Genomic DNA, 17,234 nt, shown 5'->3' on the forward strand with positions numbered 1-17,234 from the left:
TACAACAGTCTGTATGCCATTACTTGTTGTTTTACAGCAATACCTGATGAGCAGCTGAACTTGTAGGAAGTTCATGTCTTTAAATGCTGGCAGTAAGGAAACGTATCAAATAAGAAAGTAGCTTTTAAAGTACTTTTTAACTTACTGTTCCTAACTTGAAAATTGCATTTGCTGTAACAGTAGAATCTGTTGGGTTTAATGAATTCTTTTAACAAACAATGAGAAGCATGTTGAAATTAGGTAAATAGAGCAAACAAAGCACAATTTATATACTTATATATTTGTATATATTAAATTATACATTATATATATTTATAGGTGACTTTTAGTTTCTACTCCAGTGCTTTAGTTTAGGGCCATAGGAGAATTGCTGCTATGGTGATAACTGTGAGTAATGTTTTTCTTCTTCCTTTTGTTTTAAAGCTCAGCGATCTGCTCAAGAACTTCCTCAGATTGAGAAGTACAGCATCAATAGTTGCTCAGTCAATGGAGGCCATGAAATGGTGGTAACAGGATCTAATTTCCTTCCAGAGTCAAAAATCATATTTTTTGAAAAAGGACAAGGTAAATGCTTCCCTCCTTTTATTCCTTAACAACAAAACAAAAAAACAGCACCTGAGCTTAATTTTAGGAAGAAAGGATGTTTTTAAAAATAACAAAATGAAGTCTGAAGTAGGAATTTGAAACTTGAGTTTGAGCAGTGATCTATAGGTGGTTGGCAGTGATTGCTGACAACAGAGCTTGTGATTCGGGAAGACAGCAGAACTGGCTTTGAGAAAGGATGCAGTTAATAGATCATATCATTTATTTTCTTCTCCTTGATATAACAAGAAAAGGTGAGAAATGAAAATGGGAACTAATGGAAATGTACTGGTTTTCACTGGTATTTTTGGTGTTACTTCATGTTTTATCATTACGTGGAACTTAATTATTTATTCTGCTTCGAGGCTTTGGTTGCAATCAGAGCTTTTTCAAAGGCACTAGCTTAGCTCTCCTGTTATTTTAGGTTAAAATTTTAAAATATATCTCAATAAATATATTAAAAATACATGATTAAATATGTATATCACAAAACCTAATATTAAAATTGAATTTTTTACCCAAAGTCTCTGATTCTTCAGAGTTGCAGTCTAAGGGCTCATTTAGTTTTGGTGGTTGCCTCAGAAACATACAGGCTCAGTTCCTGCAAGTCTCAAATAGAGATAGAAAATTCACTGAGAAGTTACACTTGTGATGTAAGAACTGTCTGTAACAGAATGTCAGTGTGGAAAATTAGTAGAAGAATTCTGCTTTTTAGCTGGAGTTAAGCCTTCTTTTCCATAGTTTTGTCATTTTCCAGAAATAACTACTATTTGCATAACAAATTTTGTTTAGCAAAGATATTTTCATAGCATTTTTGAGCGTCGAATTCCCCAGTTGATGTAGTTGCATTATTACTCTTTCCTGAAAAATTGAAACCGGTATTCCAGTTCCAGCAGTGATAATTTCACTTGTTCAAGTGTTGGATAATTCAGCATCTTGAAGCAGTGTGTATATGTAACGTGTGCACCTGTGTTATCACTAAACAAAGTAAATTAAGGGGTTGCAGCTAAGTCCAATTCTGCCACATCCTTGTTTTTCTTAAATATTTAAGTAAAAGTGTGGTGTTGATTTTGTTTTAATTGGCAAACGTAGCATGAGTTGCTCTTTTAATGTATGGTATATGTTGATATCCATTTTTTCAGGTTGTACTTTTAAACCCTTTTGAGGACACACTGCTGCTGGACTGTAGATTAAGGATGGCAGGTTGTGCTAGGTCAGAACCAGGAGGATGTTCGCCAAGGTGCAGTGACTTCCCTCACAGCACAGACAGCTTGCCCAAAGTTGAACTACAGGGCCTTTTGGTTCTGCAGCACGTATTTGTCTTCATTTTATAACCTTTGGCTATGTACAGGCAGCTATGGTATATATTGTTTCTCACATGGTGACTGAACCTGTTAATCTTCAGCATGTTTGTTTGAATAATCCTAAGCAGTATTAGTTATTTACCTTCATTTTTAAAAATTAGTTGGGAAAAAGAAAATCCCTCCAACCACACTGCCTCCTTTAGAGTCAGATCCAGCTGTTTGTAATCAGGTTCAGTTAAATGCAGAATGTTACACAACATTCAGCTTCAGTGACTGTAGCACTTAAACTCCAAAGAATCCCTATGCAGTGCAATCTGTTTAAAATGTATCTCACAGAATTGCTGTTTTATGACTGACAGTAAATGCACTTCTCAGGTATTTAACATTAAGTATTTAAGGACTGTAGAAGATGCTTTTTGCTTCAATTTTTTGTTAATTTCTCCCAACAGATGGACGACCTCAGTGGGAGGTAGAAGGGAAAATAATTAGGGAAAAGTGTCAAGGGGTGAGAAACTTTCTTTTTCTTTCTTTAGAAATTATGTCTTAAAGTGAGGAACTACTCCTCTTCATTGTTCTGAAATTTAGACTTTGTTTAGCAGAAGCAGATATTGTCTGATTCAGACAGACAACTGGAGACTTCTAAATTGCCTTGATTCTTTAAAGTAGCCATTAAGATGATGAGCTGAAAGAACTGGAAGTAGCGTGCTTGAGAAAGCATTGCAAAAAGAAATTCAAATTGGACAAAAAGAAAACTGAAAATAAGTTCTGTAAGATGACAAGTAATTTCCAGCGCATTAGAATCTTTCTTTCAAGCTTGAGTGAGCCAAAGTGCAATTCTTTTTGACTCCTGGTGTATTTTATGCACTGGCAGCCAAATGAAGCATCATTTACAAGTGTCTCTTTAATTACCAGTGCTACCTTCAGAACACTTCGGTTTAGGAAAGAAGTCTCTGGTTTACAGTTTGCTAATAGTGCTGCTTTGATATGTAATATGGCATAAATTTGAAGTTCATCTGTTGAGGAATAGCAGTTTGCTTTAGTTTTACTGTTGAACTGTTTTGGTTCTTCTGTGATTAATAGCAGTTTCATTTGCATTTAATATGTAAAACTTTTTCTTCAAAACTTTCTTACAGGCAAACATCATACTTGAAATCCCACCATACCACAACAAAACTATTACAGCTGCAGTTCAGGTGCAGTTTTATCTCTGCAATGGCAAGAGGAAAAAAAGCCAATCTCAGCGTTTTACTTACACACCAGGTACTAAATGTAAAAAAAGTAAAAAGCTGCATTTTATATATATTTTTTAAGGTAAACATTTGAAAGTAGTTCAGACAGTCTTTGTACCTTTGACAGGTAGATGCGACTAGCTTTGAACAGTCTGAAATTTAGAGTAATAAGCCACAGTGCTACAACTACAGCCCATTATTTCTTTGTTACACATTTTACAGAATAATTTGCATTTTACCATTTTTTGAGAATGATTATAAGTCTCAGAATTTGCTTCTCATTAACCAGTGATGACAGAGAGGGCAGTGAGGTCACAGAATATCAGGTTCTGTGCATCTGGTTCTGTGTTTTTTTTCCCTCCCAAATATCCACAAAAACAGTTTCAGATATAAGGAAAAGAAAGAAAAGGTTTTTTTTTTCCCCAGACATATTGCAGCCCTTTCTGAGATAATATTTTTGAATTTGAACAGAAGTAAAAACCGTGTTTCAGTTAAAAAAAACAAAACAAGTCTTAATCCTTTATGTTTGGCACGAGACAATACTAGATATACAGTGCCTCCTGCTTTGCCTGCCACTACCTTGCTGTTAAGAAATTTGTGCCCACTGAGAGTGGTCATAGTTTACAGGGGACAAACGATGAGTCCCGATCCTTTACTGCTGTTTGGAGGACCTAAGGTCAGATACCTAACGGAGTCTTTTTTATGAATATTGAAACAGTCTTCTTGAAGATAACCTATATGCTGGCAAAGAAAGCTTCCATTAATTTACACCCTTTAAATAAGCTCTGCTTGCTGCTTGTTCTGTAAAAATACAGACTTTGTGCATAATTTGAGCAACATTACCTCAGTAAGTTGTGCATTAGGTGTACATTTCTTGTGTTATCAAATATAGCTGTTGCTATTCTTAAGAATATCAGCTCCTAAGATAATTACAAAAATATCATCTAAGATGCATCCTGCGATGCATATTCAAAGTGGAATGAAGTAATGAAACCTACTGCTTAAATAAGAAGCTATTCTACTTATAACTGCAGCTGTAATTGCACAAGCATTTAAACACCCATTTATTAATATGTTTAACACTTCAGCATTAATGTAAAACGTAGAACAGCAACCAAGCCTTAAAAAAGCCAATATTTTTCTACTGTTTGTTCTTAAAATCTGTATCTTTTCCTGAGCCTACCTCTGGCTTCAAAAAAAAAAAAAAAAAAGAGACAAGTAAAAGTGGTATCTGTTTTTAAAAAAAAAAAAAAAAAAAAAAAAAATTTGCTTTTTCCTTGTGCCTCATTCTGAACTCTTATCTTATGCTAGGAGGATTCTTCTCTTTTTATGCCCGTAGTGCTAATTCTTGAAGTCAAAGAAAATAAAAGCATAGCAAAAGGAAAAAGGAAATTAGAACAAGGATATTAACAGTACTATCATGGTTGTTAAATGACAGTGCGTATGCGTTTATCGCAGGATGAAAATGAATTGGAATTGTAATACACAATTTAACTTTTTCTAGTTATAATGAAGCAAGAGCACAGAGATGAGGTGGATTTGTCTACTGTTCCATCCTTGGCACTGCCTCACACAAGCAACGTCCAAGGCCTACATTCTATCCGAACTCAGTTGCCTTCACCAGAGCAAGGCCATCCTCATGACAATTTACTGTCTACATCACCCAGGAGCCTTGTGTGTCCAGTTCAACCACCATATACAGCAATGGTGACTTCAGCGGTATCCCACCTGTCGCATATGCAAGGTAGAAACCTTAGTCCAAGTGAAGAGTGTCATGTTTTGCCCCCTGCTGTGGTTCAGTCTTTTCAGGTAACATCACCACCTCCTGTGAGGCCTTCCTATCAGCCTATGCAGTCCAGTGATGTGTACAACGAACAGTCTGGTCTTCCTATGAACTCTGCCTCCAGCCAAGGATTTGATGCTATTTCATTTCAGCAAGACACAGCTGTACCTCATCTGATAAATCTTAGCTGCCAAGCTCTACCACCAATGCCGTTCCATTCTTCAAATCCAGGTTCTGTGTCAACATCGAGTGCAGCAGGGCACCCGCTAGCACGCTCAGCACATTCAGGACAGTCATCTTCGCACCTGCCGTCGATGGGATACCACTGCCCAAGCGCCGGGCAGGCCTCCGTCCCTTCTGCAATGAGTCGCTCCCTAGGGCAGTCTTCTCCCCAGCTGCAGCAAGTCCCATACCATTCTACAAACCCAGCGTCCGCTTCCCCATCCCCAACAGCTTCCCATCCTTTGGTCCATTCACCGCTGTCCGGACCATCGTCGCCCCAGCTACAACCTATGCCTTACCAATCTCCTAGTTCAGGACCTGCCTCATCTCCCCCACCAGCCACTGTAAGTCAGTCGGGACAGCACTCCCCTCAAGCACATAGTCCTGCACTGGGAGGTCTTAGTGCAGCTTCATCTTTAGTGCACCATCCCGTGTGCGATTCATCTCCATTTTCACCAGATGGGGCAGCTATTAACATTAAACCAGAACCTGAAGATCGAGAATTGAATTTTCAGATAGGACTACAAGACATCACACTGGATGACGGTAAGTGGATTTAATAGTTTAATTCTAGGGTATAATTACAAATTACACTAAACCAAAACTCATTGAAGGAAAGGGTTATTTTGTTTAGATCACACTCCACAGAAGTATATTTGTACTATAAAAATGCAGTCATATTTTTGCATCCAAGCAATGACTTATTTAAAACTAATAGTAGTCATACAGTTGAACTAGCTTAGCATACAGTCTGCCTGTAGCCTTTGTTTTTAGTCATAAAACAAGGCCAGAGAATTAATTCCTGCATATTTACACATTATCTACGGGGAATTAATTTGAAGCCTCTTCTAATTGTCTTTCCAGCATATTTCAGTGAAAGTCATCAAAATATCTGAGTTACATAACTGTAGTTCAGATCATGATTTCATGGAGCTATCCCAGTTTCGAGAGGCAGGCTGTTTTGCTGAAAGCACCGCACATGCATTTTGGCACCATCTTAGTCTCTTCCTAGACTGCAGAAAAGCTGCCGTCATTCAGCACCTCTGCTCACTGTAGCTGTTAGCTTTCTCCTTACCGCTTTGGCTACATTTTTGAGAAATTCACCAGCTTCCTGTAAACAAGGACCATGATGGGAGGCATTCTGATGCTAAGGCCAGACCATAAAATCCTTAACTTCTAATACCTGGACAGTGTTCATTTAGAAAACCAAGTGGAAAGTAGCAGTTACCAGATGCTGAGTGTTGGGAGTATTTTAGGCATGCGTGAGAAGGAATTCAAAGAAAGCGGCAGATTGAAGTGACTGAAAGAGCAGAAGGCCTGGCCTTAACAGGTATGTAGAAGGTATTTGATATTAATGATGGGCACCTTACTAGTATCTATTTTCTCCAGTAGGTTTAGCTGTAGTTTTTTAGTTATTCCTTGCAAGCGTAGGCTATCTGTTAAATATCCACATCAGTCAGCTTTCCTTGAATTAGAAAGGAAAAAAAAGAGACCAGCTCTTTCCAGGACATGCTGAGAGAAGGGGAAGACTTTAGGAAACAGAATATTTAAAATTTCTACATCCATGCTAGAGGAGTGAGAATGAAATCTAACGTTTCCAAGAAGTGTCACATTAGAACCTGTCTCTTAGCCTGCTTCCCTTCACACCCACAAAAAAGATACAGAAACTGGAAAATAAAAAACAAACCACCTAAATACTGTAGTTAAACTCTTCACACTGTAAGCAGAGGCATTTAGCATTTATGAGCAGCTCAGTTTGGAAGTTCCTGCCTGGAAGTCAGAATAAATGCACAGTAGAGAAAAGAAAGCAAACTTTTTACCCCTATGGCACAAGTTGGAATTTCTTCTAGAAAGTGTTTTTTCTGCTTAACAATGAAATTATTGAGTTGTTTCTATGCTGACAAACATATTCTTTCAATAGCAAGAAAACCTGAAAGAGCCATGCTTAAAGTGTACCCATTTGCTAATATGTTAGAGAAATAAAACCAGTATGCAGAAGATACAAATGACCACAGTTTCAATAATTATTCTTTAAAATAATGCTGGCTGTGGAAGTTAGTCTCATAACCTGTGGCTACACTGTTTGCTTCCTACATGGAAAACAACGTATTTTTAAATGCTAAACAGCCCCCTGGCATAAGCTGTATGTTTACAAGCGCTTAAGTGATGTTCATTGCAGTTCAATATTACTGCCATTCAGTGATTGAATTGTTCAGACGTAGAATTCTGAGAAATGGAAAACTGGTGGGTTTTATTCTTATTCAGTCTGCCAGTTCAGGTTGGATGCTGAGCCTGAAACTTGCTGTTCCAAAAGTCTTAAAGAGCACAGTGACATGAAACAAGCCGCTCATGTTCTCACCATGAATAAATACACCCTGTCTTTAACCAGTTTGTAGTTTAAAAAATATGTTTAGACAGGAACTTTTAAAAATGTATCTAATATTTTACCGTGGTTTATGAAATAATTAGAAAAACTTACTTTTGTTTATTATTGAACCTTAGTTTCCATTCAGATAGAGCTAGACACAAATTGCAGATTAATTACCTCTAATGTTATAAAACCTAAAAAAAATCTAAACATAAGTGGACTTAAAAATAAATATTAATAGGGTGTGTTCTCCCAAGTAACATATCAAACATGAAAGCTACATTTAACTAGAAAATGGGCTTTTAAATAGGTTACCAATGAAGACAAGTAAACTGCCCCCAAAATTATTTTAAGGCCAATTAAAGTTTTTGTTTGAATGATATCTTGATTACTGCACTCAGTAGCTTAAGACAAACAAACAAGACAAACAAACAAAATCTGACAACATAAATAATCTTCTTTCAGAAAGGTTCAGTATTTTAAAATCAGCATAGATAGTTTCTTTGTCAAGAAAATAAAGTACTGGAATAGAATTTGAGTGGTGTACAAAATGCTACTTCTAGTTACTAAGCTGTTTAGCTTGCCAGAGTATAATTTGAATTTATAAAAAAAAAAAAATGAAGGTAATTATGTAAATCCCCTTAAGCAAGACTTCCTAAAGTGTGCTTCAGTGTGCTTCCCTTCAGCCAACATCCTGGCTGCTTCTTCAGGACAAATCCAAAACTTAATATGGAACTACAGAGCTACTACTTCAGTCTTGATCCAGCGTCTCTTGGAAGCTGCAGTATTGGATTCACACTTTTCGGTTCTTTTGCAACATCAGAAACACTTGGCAATGACAGAACAGAGCATCATTTTAGTTTAGTTCTATTCCTTTGCCCGTAACACAAGTAGGGCCCTCTTCAGACTGAGTGAAAAAGGCTTTCAGAATTGGAAAGTAGATCCTTTACCTGAATTACACTTACAGGAGAAAAAAAAAAAAAAAAAAAGTTAAGCCAGTGTAGCTTTTTGTTTTCCAACAGGATCTGACTGATATTTTAGGCCTTTCCAGTTGATGCCTTGAATTTGCCCTTATTCCCCAGTCCTTGCTTCCCACACTTTATAATTCACTTAAAGACTCTAAGGACATTAGAAGATTAAAGAAAATGTTTGATACATAAGACAAATTCAAAGTAATTTGTATTTTAGGCTGCTACTTAAAGGACATCATGAAAACCAGTGCTATTTTCTCCTGCTTAGGACTTTCCAGTAGTCCATCTGCACAAGCTGATATTGCACTGCATAAGAGCAGCTTCCTATGCTTTATTTGTCCCATTCCCTTCTCCATCTCCTCCCCTTCTTCCTTTAACAGCTTTCACTAAGTCCTTCCTCTGCCTGTCTTCGCAGGCTGACATTTCCCTGTATAGATAGCAGAATACTTAGGGATGCAAGTATAAACAAGAAAGCTACAACAGTTGGTCATTTCAGTTCTTTCCTGTATACGTGGTCCATTCTTTGTTCTGTTGTGTAGTCATCTAATAAGGGTCCCATTTCTCTTTACAACTGGAAAAAAATTAGTCAAAGTTGCCTCCAATCCAATTCTCTGATGAGGCCCTGTTAATTTTTCACTTTTTTTTTTTTTTTTTTAAAAAAAAAAGCTTCCAGTGTGGTAGTTTGCCTATCCCGCTGTCAAGTTCTAGATTTAAAGCTTTAATTCTAATACTGTTGATCTTACAAGAGCCTAGGTTTATTTTACGGTTTAGGAGCAAGTTTACCTTGTATTTCATGGCTTTCTACAACGACAAGATTTCTAGCATGTATTTCTAACAACTGTATTTAACCATTTTAAAGTATTATGTTAGTCTGTATTCAGCAACTCAGGATGACCTTCTGCTAATCCTCTAACATTCTGTTACTCATTACATCTCCGCTACCTCAAGCAGGAGATTAGAAAATCTAGTACATGGATTTATTATAAATCATAACCAGAAATCCTCCAACAGCTTTGTGTACATAAAGTAATAATTCGGCTTTGTCAGATGCACTCTAAGCCACTTGCCTTCATTCATTATAATAGTTCTGTTTGATATCTCTTCAGTCAGTAAGCTCTCTTGCTTGGAAGCTCAAACTTCAGATTTTCTAGTGAAGGCAGAACAGATCAATCCAGGTAGCTTTTTACTTTACCTCCAGCTTAACTTCTGTACAAGCTGTAGTTGAACCTTAATAGCAGTAACTAGCAAGGAAGTTCTGAAGAATGACTAAGTGGTATTTCTCTATATCTAATTAAAACGTATGAATTAACAGTTACTAGTTAAGCAGCTTCCTGCACAGCAAAGCAATCAAGGTCTACAGAAACAGGAATACTGAATGCTAGAACAACCTGTTGCCACACGTGTCCAGGTCAAGGCATGCAGCAGAATGCAAAAGCTGCAGCCTGCATTGTATGCAGGACCTGCAGAATACTTGCAATTCTAAAAGCCATTCAGAAAATCAGACTAGTGTAAGCCGTTCATCAAGGTTGCATTTAAATACCATCTCTCTTTGTATTCTGTATATTAGATACCATCAAGCAGTGCAGGAATTGCAATAAAACAGTTTTACATAGGCTGCTCTGAAAGTAATGCCTCTTGTAGTTTTCATGGAAACTACAGCAGAAACTACAACAGATACAAATAACAGTATTTGACAGAGCAGATTCTCAGCTGCATAACACTGTTTCTCAACAGTCACAACCATTAGCTATGCATTTCTGCCAGCGATGAGCAAGAGCCTGCATACCACGCTCATCAAAATATGCACCAGTGGAAGGGAACCACTACTGCTGCTGCCACTGCTGAAACGCACCACCCAGTGCCTCACTGTGCTCACAGCCCCTGCCTGGTGTCCGTAAGTGTCCAGTGAGCACCAGTGAATGTCATTGGGTGCCATTTTTTTCCTGAATGGAGTAGGAATTCAGCGACACACCTTTTCTTCCTTTACACTTTCAGTCAGACACCATTTTGTCAGACTGCCCCTCTGCTGCTGTATGTCACACAGCAACAAAATGTAACTCAATTTTGATGGAAAGGTTCAGTCTTGACTGCCACATCACTCACATCCATCTCTGACATTGAGGGCCAATAATAGGATGCATTACTTTTGGAGCAGCCCTCAGTTCTCCTCGTAAGCTTATGGACTGCTTCAATACATCCTAAGGTTGAACAAGATGGCAAGAAAAAACTTGATATGGATGGAAATGTGCTAGTTTTAATTAAGAGTGGAAGGAAGAAAGATCCAGACACTGAGTACTAGATTGAAGGGAAAAGGTTGGAATGATGACAAGTGAAAGGATGTTATCCATCTCTGGTTGTCAGCAGTTAGAAGATATTATGATCATATATCCTAGTGAAGTCATTCACTACGTTCATAAAACCGATGCCAGAGCAGTATCTTTTTAGATGATCAGTTGTAGATTGCTACTGCATTAAGTTGTCTGGATAAATCATCAGGAAGTTACAGCCAGCTAATGTCTGAATCCTGCTGTGTGTCTCGGATGGCTGCATGATGCCTCATAATTACTGTAAGAACACCTCATTGTACCGCCCCCAAAAGGTTCCCATTTAAGAATTAGAAGAGGTTGGAAACTTCTTTTGGGAATGCAAAGGCTATGTGTACACCATGGTGCAGATACTACCAGGAGTAGCAAAACTGGAGGGAGTTAGACATGTCATTGCAACACTGTAAAAACACACCCAGACACTTCTGCACTGCTTTCCACAGCCCAGCTCTAAGGCTCACGCATAATGCTTACTGTATTAAACTCATTTTCTTGCTTGAAAGAAAGAGGCAGTTGTGTGACATATATCATAGTAAAACCAATTCATTTAAATGCAGAGCGTGATATAACCATGGCATGCACAGAGATTCTTGTTACTGCACAAAGTAACTTTACAACTTCTACTGCAACTCTACAGGCCGAAGGTGTGTGCACACCTGTCTGTACAGCTGCAAATGTTATGTGCCTGTGAAGACTGTACTCTTAACACTTCTTACATCCCGATTAAATAAGTTTAAAAAAAAAATAATAAAAATCAGTGAAGCTGAAATTTCTAAAGTAAGCTCATTCTATCACTTGAAGTAGTAAGATGGTGAGCAAGGCAGCTCACCATGCCCTTGGTAGTTTGCCATTCCAAATGTGTGCTTCCATATGCCTGTCTTTGATCACAAACCAACAGTCACAGCTGGCTGCTCCACAGCAGGGAGGACTGAGGGTTAAGTATAGCCCTGCAGCTGCTTTTTTTTTTTGGAGGGAAAGCTGACACCGTATTACTTGGTGGTTGTGGGAAGTCTAAATGAGGTTTAATACCCAGCACTAACTAGTGTGATGTAACAGCTGATCATAAATGCAGCTGATCTAACTATCTGGAGAAGACAAAAGGCAGCTTATATTCAAGGAAGCTTGTGCTGGGGTCTGCCCATAATGTTCTTTGAGGTTTACTGACACTCTTTCCATCTGCAAGTACACCAATTCACTGACCTGTCTTCTCAAATACAATCTCCTAGGTAGATGCAGCAATGCTACCAGGCCTAGGCAGTTTATACAGTCTGCTACAGACAAACTTCCTTTGCAAAAAATATAAAGAAACCCAGTCTGTGCTACTTACTGCAGCAGCACTAGAAACAGTTGTGCATTTCATAGCTTTTGAGATCTGCTGTTCTAGAAACAGCACATCTGGTTTAAGTCTGGCTGCCCACACCTTCTTTTCAGTTCATAGCAGTAAAACATATATGAGCTTCTGAGTAGTGCTACAAAAATACTAAGCTGCTTGACTCCTGTAGGAAGAGATGCTGAAAACCAAATGGTGGAACTCCATGAACTTCTTGGTCTGCCTAGTTCCACTCAAGAATGGGTACAACTACAGTGGATGAGATTTCTTGATTTCATTTAAATTGAGAAGCCTTAAGTTCAGTGTTACATTCTTTGCATACAAAATACATTCTAACGTTACTTAAATACAGAAAACCCTCCTGGAATGTTTGCAGAATGATGAGATAGAAAGATATTTTTAATGTATGTTTGTCTGGTACATTAAGTTCTGTCCAACTTCATTGAAAAAAATCCATATAGTGCTATATTGTGCACTTTAAAAGGGCCTTGCTTTATGTACCACATTTCACAAGTAGCAAGCATTGTGTGCCTGAGGCAAAGCATGCTTCACTCCAAGTGGTGCTGGCAGGAAAAGCCTTGTTACATGTGTGACACCTGCAACACATCTTGTCAGGAATTTCTTAGAGTCAGAATTCAATGCTGTCAATTTTGTCGGAGCACTTAAATGACTTGAAACCTTTCCATGCATTGAAATAATTAAGAAAAATTTACTCGGTCATCTTTCTCTGCTAGAGTGACAGATAATCTCTATTGTATAAACTATGACAACTTCACAGTGCAGATGCTATTGCTCAAAAGGCCTAATTAATTCCACTGTTACCCGTGGAGGCTCTGTGTGTTTATTGTCTGCTCCTTTTAAAGCCTGAGCTTGAGAAGATTCTCTGTAAAAGTTAATTTGTTTCATCCACAGGCAGTTTACTGCTCATCTCCCTGGATTCATTAGATCCCACCAGAGCCAATGGGAAAATGCTTCATATCCTGTCCTTCAAAATGGCAGTGGACATTTCTTCAAAACGCAGATCAGGCTTTCCACTTCCCCTTTAAATATGTGTAACTTTATGCTTTAAACAATTGAGCAAAAGCAGCACCAAAGTATGTAATCTGAACTGCTTGAATTTCAGGAGGGAGTGGGAATAAAGTTCTTCCCAGTAGTCATTCCTACACAGTGCTCAGAAACTACACTGGCAGAGCAGATGTGTGGCTCTGTCCAGAAGGCACCATTTAGTCAGCTTTCAGAGTAGTTTTTCAGATTGTATTAAAGTCCAGTTTACTAAAGTGTACACCACCATCTTGGACAGAACAAAAAAGTATCCTAGTTCCATTTTTGCTGATCAGAACAGCGTAATAAACACAGTCTTGTTGCTTACATTAATAAATACATTATCCTACATTAATTTCTCCTCCAGGATCTACTTCAGTGAAGTACAGTTCTCTGCTTCCTCCCTAGTTTCTCACATTGCCTCTATCTGCTAGAGCCACCTACACAGAGATAACACTTTGTTTTCCTGCACTTCTTCTACACTTTGTGACCCAGCTGACTGAAGAGCAATACCTTGAGCAAAACACTCAGTCTGACAAGTAAGGGGAAGCTAACAGCTGTTCACAGCAACAAATTCCTTTGTTTAAGAGATAAGAGAAATGAAAATGAAGGTTTTATTGACTAGCACTGTTTTGCCTGCCATGTTCAGCAGAGGTGCTGTCAGGAGGCGTAAGCACTACTAACTTTACCGCACTATGTAAAGCAAGTTGAGAAAACTGCAAGAGGAATACTCTAATGCAAATACTGAATGAAGTTCATCTGGTATAAAATTAGGTAGACGTTGAAAAAGATCAACATTACCTTTATGGCTCTGGCTACAAATTGAAAAACAATACAATTGACAATTTATAAATAGTTATTTATGTCAACGTATGTAGAAATTGTGGATGAAACTGGGTATTTGAAGTTAGTACTATTAAAAGAAAACTGAACGTCACTTCCTGGTTGAGTGAACTGTAACTTCTTGGTTTAGTCCAGTCAGTAGTTATGTCTGTCTTCTTCTCTGACACAGACAGTTTTATCTCTGACCTGGAATACCAGCCATCAGGTTCAACAGAGAAATGGACTCAACATTCAGCACTCATGTCCAACTCCTATGTGGAAAATCTAGAGGGTGAGTCTGCTTATGAAAATGCTTCAATGTTTAAAATTGGAGCACAAAGGAGAGGGGAAGGTGTTTTAATAGTCCTAACATATACAAGTGAAAAGCACAACGTAGTACTTCAGTATTGCTATAACTGGACACGTGCATTCTGAAATAGTTGGAAATATCAGAAGTTGTGAACCAGGTGTACGCTTAATGGAGTAAAAGCCTCCACCTGAAGTATATCTAGCTGCCACAGAACTTCCTGAGTGCTGTAGAATCTAGTAGGGTAACAGAAGGATGTGAGATTTTTAAGTCTAATAAAGCCAGGGTGGTAGAATGGCCAGATCAGTTAACTGAGAAACTTGGAATGTTTCTCCTTTTTTATAGATACAAAGTGATGTCAGTTTAACTACCAGTCTAAGTACCAGAAATACAGATTGTATGGAAAGAATTCTAGTTGAATGTGCACTATAATTGAGAATGATCATCTGAATTTGCTTTAAGATGTTATCATCTTCTTTATTTCACATATAAACAAAATAATTATGCACTGTGACTCTTAGTAGTGACAGTGGAAATTGATAAGTAGCTTATTGGTCACATTCGTGTTTATAGTCATTTTTAAGTGTTTTTCACCTTATTACAAACATGTCTGCGGTGCCGAAGAACTGTCTTAACCCTTTAAATAAATAATGCACATGTATGTATGCATATACACACATATGTATGAACACATTTTACTTTTACCCAAATATTTTAAAGGGTGATACCTGTAAGTGCACATTCAATTGAGGACTGCTAACACTTAATGAACCTAGGTGGTCTTAATAAAACTCTTACACAATTAGTGTGTGAGCTTAAATTTACTCTCAGAACTAACTTAGTTCTGCTTTACCTGTTTGCTTGTCAGAATGTAATCAGTAAGGTAAGTAGCTACAACTCAGAGTGCCAAAGCTAGAGAATGGACTGCTGACATTTCTGGATTTTGAAACTACCTGTTGATTAGTACAGTACTACTTAGGGCTACTCTAGACTGCAACCAGCACAACTCAGAATCTAGTAGGATCTGTTGAAAGAGTTCTTGGGTGACAGAGTCATTGTAATCATAATAAAGCAAACCAAAGAACCGACGCATGCCAGCAAATTTTAAGACCGAGATTGGCGAAGCCTGCCTGTACGTTGACATTCAGGTCCCTTTTTACAAAGACACATACACAGAAAACCACATGCAGAGAGAAACATGCTTATGCACACATGCTAGCATCTGAGAAACATGGTTGGGAAAAATGGCATTTTTAAAGTTGAATAATTGATACTTCAGGTACTCAGTCTAAGAAGGAAAAATCACTGAAATACTAATGCTGTAATGGAAACTAATATTTACACATGAATGTTAGAATGTTAGGTTCTGTATCTTAAGGAATGCCTAGCATCAGATAAGTGAGCTGTCAGTCAGTGGGATGGATGCTTATGGATCCTGCTTCCAGTTTTAAATCTGAAAGAGTATAGCTTCAGAATTACACTACTGAACCCTGAACTGCTAAAAGGAATTATAGTAGCGAGAGTGGGAAGAGGTGAAAAAGCAGAACTGCCCTGATTCCGTACAGACAGAGGTCTTGTCACCGAGCTATTTTCAAATAAAGCAGTCTTAAATTCAAAGGGGACACTTCTGTGAAAAGATTCACAGTTCTATTATAAGGATGATAAATGCTAAGAATGAGCATGAAATGAGCAGAGAAAAACACACTACTACATCAGTTGTGTGCCTGCATCTTGTCCCCGTCTGTCCTCCCTGATGTCAGAAAAGAATTAGATGCATACAGTTGTTGGGAGCGTTTCAGCAAAGATCAGCTAACCCACTCAGAAGTTGCATTGAATCAGCCTGGCTCTGTGGCCAGCAGAATGAATGAATGAATGAGGAAAAAGCATGGAAAAATGACAAAATGAATGGGTGCCATGGAAAGGGTAACACATAACATCATCTTGGGAAAGTAAATGCATTCACACTAAGTAGAAAAATCACATAGCAAGTCCAGTGCTAATAATTACAGTCCTTATGGCTACTTGTAGTTAAGCTTCAGAAGGGAGATGTTTCAGTACATTGTGCATGTCAGAATTTTGCACAGACCCAAAAGACCATAGAGAAAAATGCAGACAGAATTGTTAAGCGCATAAAAGTACACTGCCTCTGGAATTCCCTAGGACAGACACGTGTTGGAGCCTGGTGAACACTGTGGGGACGCAGCACTATGTGTTTTTTCCTGCTTTTCCCTTGGTCTTTACTACTGCCCTTACATTAATAGTTCTTAATCTGAACTGGTTTCCTGATAGTCCTCCACAGAAGTATTTTTGGCCTATGAAAACCTGAAATGCTTGGCAACTGCTTGTTACAGAGACTGTCTTGTTCTACAGAAAGCATGGACATTGATCCCAGATTACCAGCTTCCTGCAAGGGAAAGGAGGCTGCTTGCATTATTAGCAGGAAGGCCTTTAGGGTGTAGGAATCATTTGCTGCATTCCTGTACGAAATGTTTGTCTCTCAGCACTCACAGAGATGGGGAGCTGTGGTTAAAACAATTTAGGCAGATGTCAGTTTTTGGTTGACATTGTAGCTAAAAAGAGGATGATTACACTTCTGATCATTGCACTGAAGACACTTGTCTCAGGGTTTACATCTAACTGTGTCTCAATAAGAAATATTTAGTAAGATGGTAAGGTGTGCAAGATGACTGACAAGTTATGGGTCTGGAACATAAAGTGATGTTGTAGCACTGATAAAAGAAATGGGGGGGAAGATAGACCTTGCAAATATGTAAAAGGACTGGTTTGTCTCTTTTAAGAGCTTGTTACTGCAATTTCCTCAAGACTGTTCTAAAAATTCATCCAAAACCACAACCTGTTCTTAGAAAGCACTTTCTCTTATGATATTCTTGTGTTTCATAACAAAAGAACTCCATTCTGCTCAAATCAGCTAATGCAGATAATTTTCAAAA

At 38.1% G+C, this 17,234-nt stretch overlaps 1 protein-coding gene across 1 annotated transcript in view; it reads left to right on the forward strand.

The window, feature by feature from the left end:
• NFATC3 (nuclear factor of activated T cells 3) overlaps positions 1-14,265 on the forward strand; it is a gene marked incomplete at both ends in the record, with an annotated part of 50,502 nt that extends 36,237 nt beyond the window's left edge. The window contains 6 exon segments of the mRNA XM_079541624.1: positions 424-564; positions 2,336-2,391; positions 3,020-3,146; positions 4,620-5,666; positions 14,167-14,233; positions 14,235-14,265. Coding sequence (XP_079397750.1) covers positions 424-564; positions 2,336-2,391; positions 3,020-3,146; positions 4,620-5,666; positions 14,167-14,233; positions 14,235-14,265 — 1,469 coding nt within the window.
• Between the last annotated feature and the right edge of the window lie 2,969 nt (positions 14,266-17,234).

This window comes from Tetrao urogallus, assembly GCF_951394365.1.
Source record: "Tetrao urogallus genome assembly, chromosome: 12".
Classification (NCBI taxonomy): Eukaryota; Metazoa; Chordata; class Aves; order Galliformes; family Phasianidae; genus Tetrao; species Tetrao urogallus.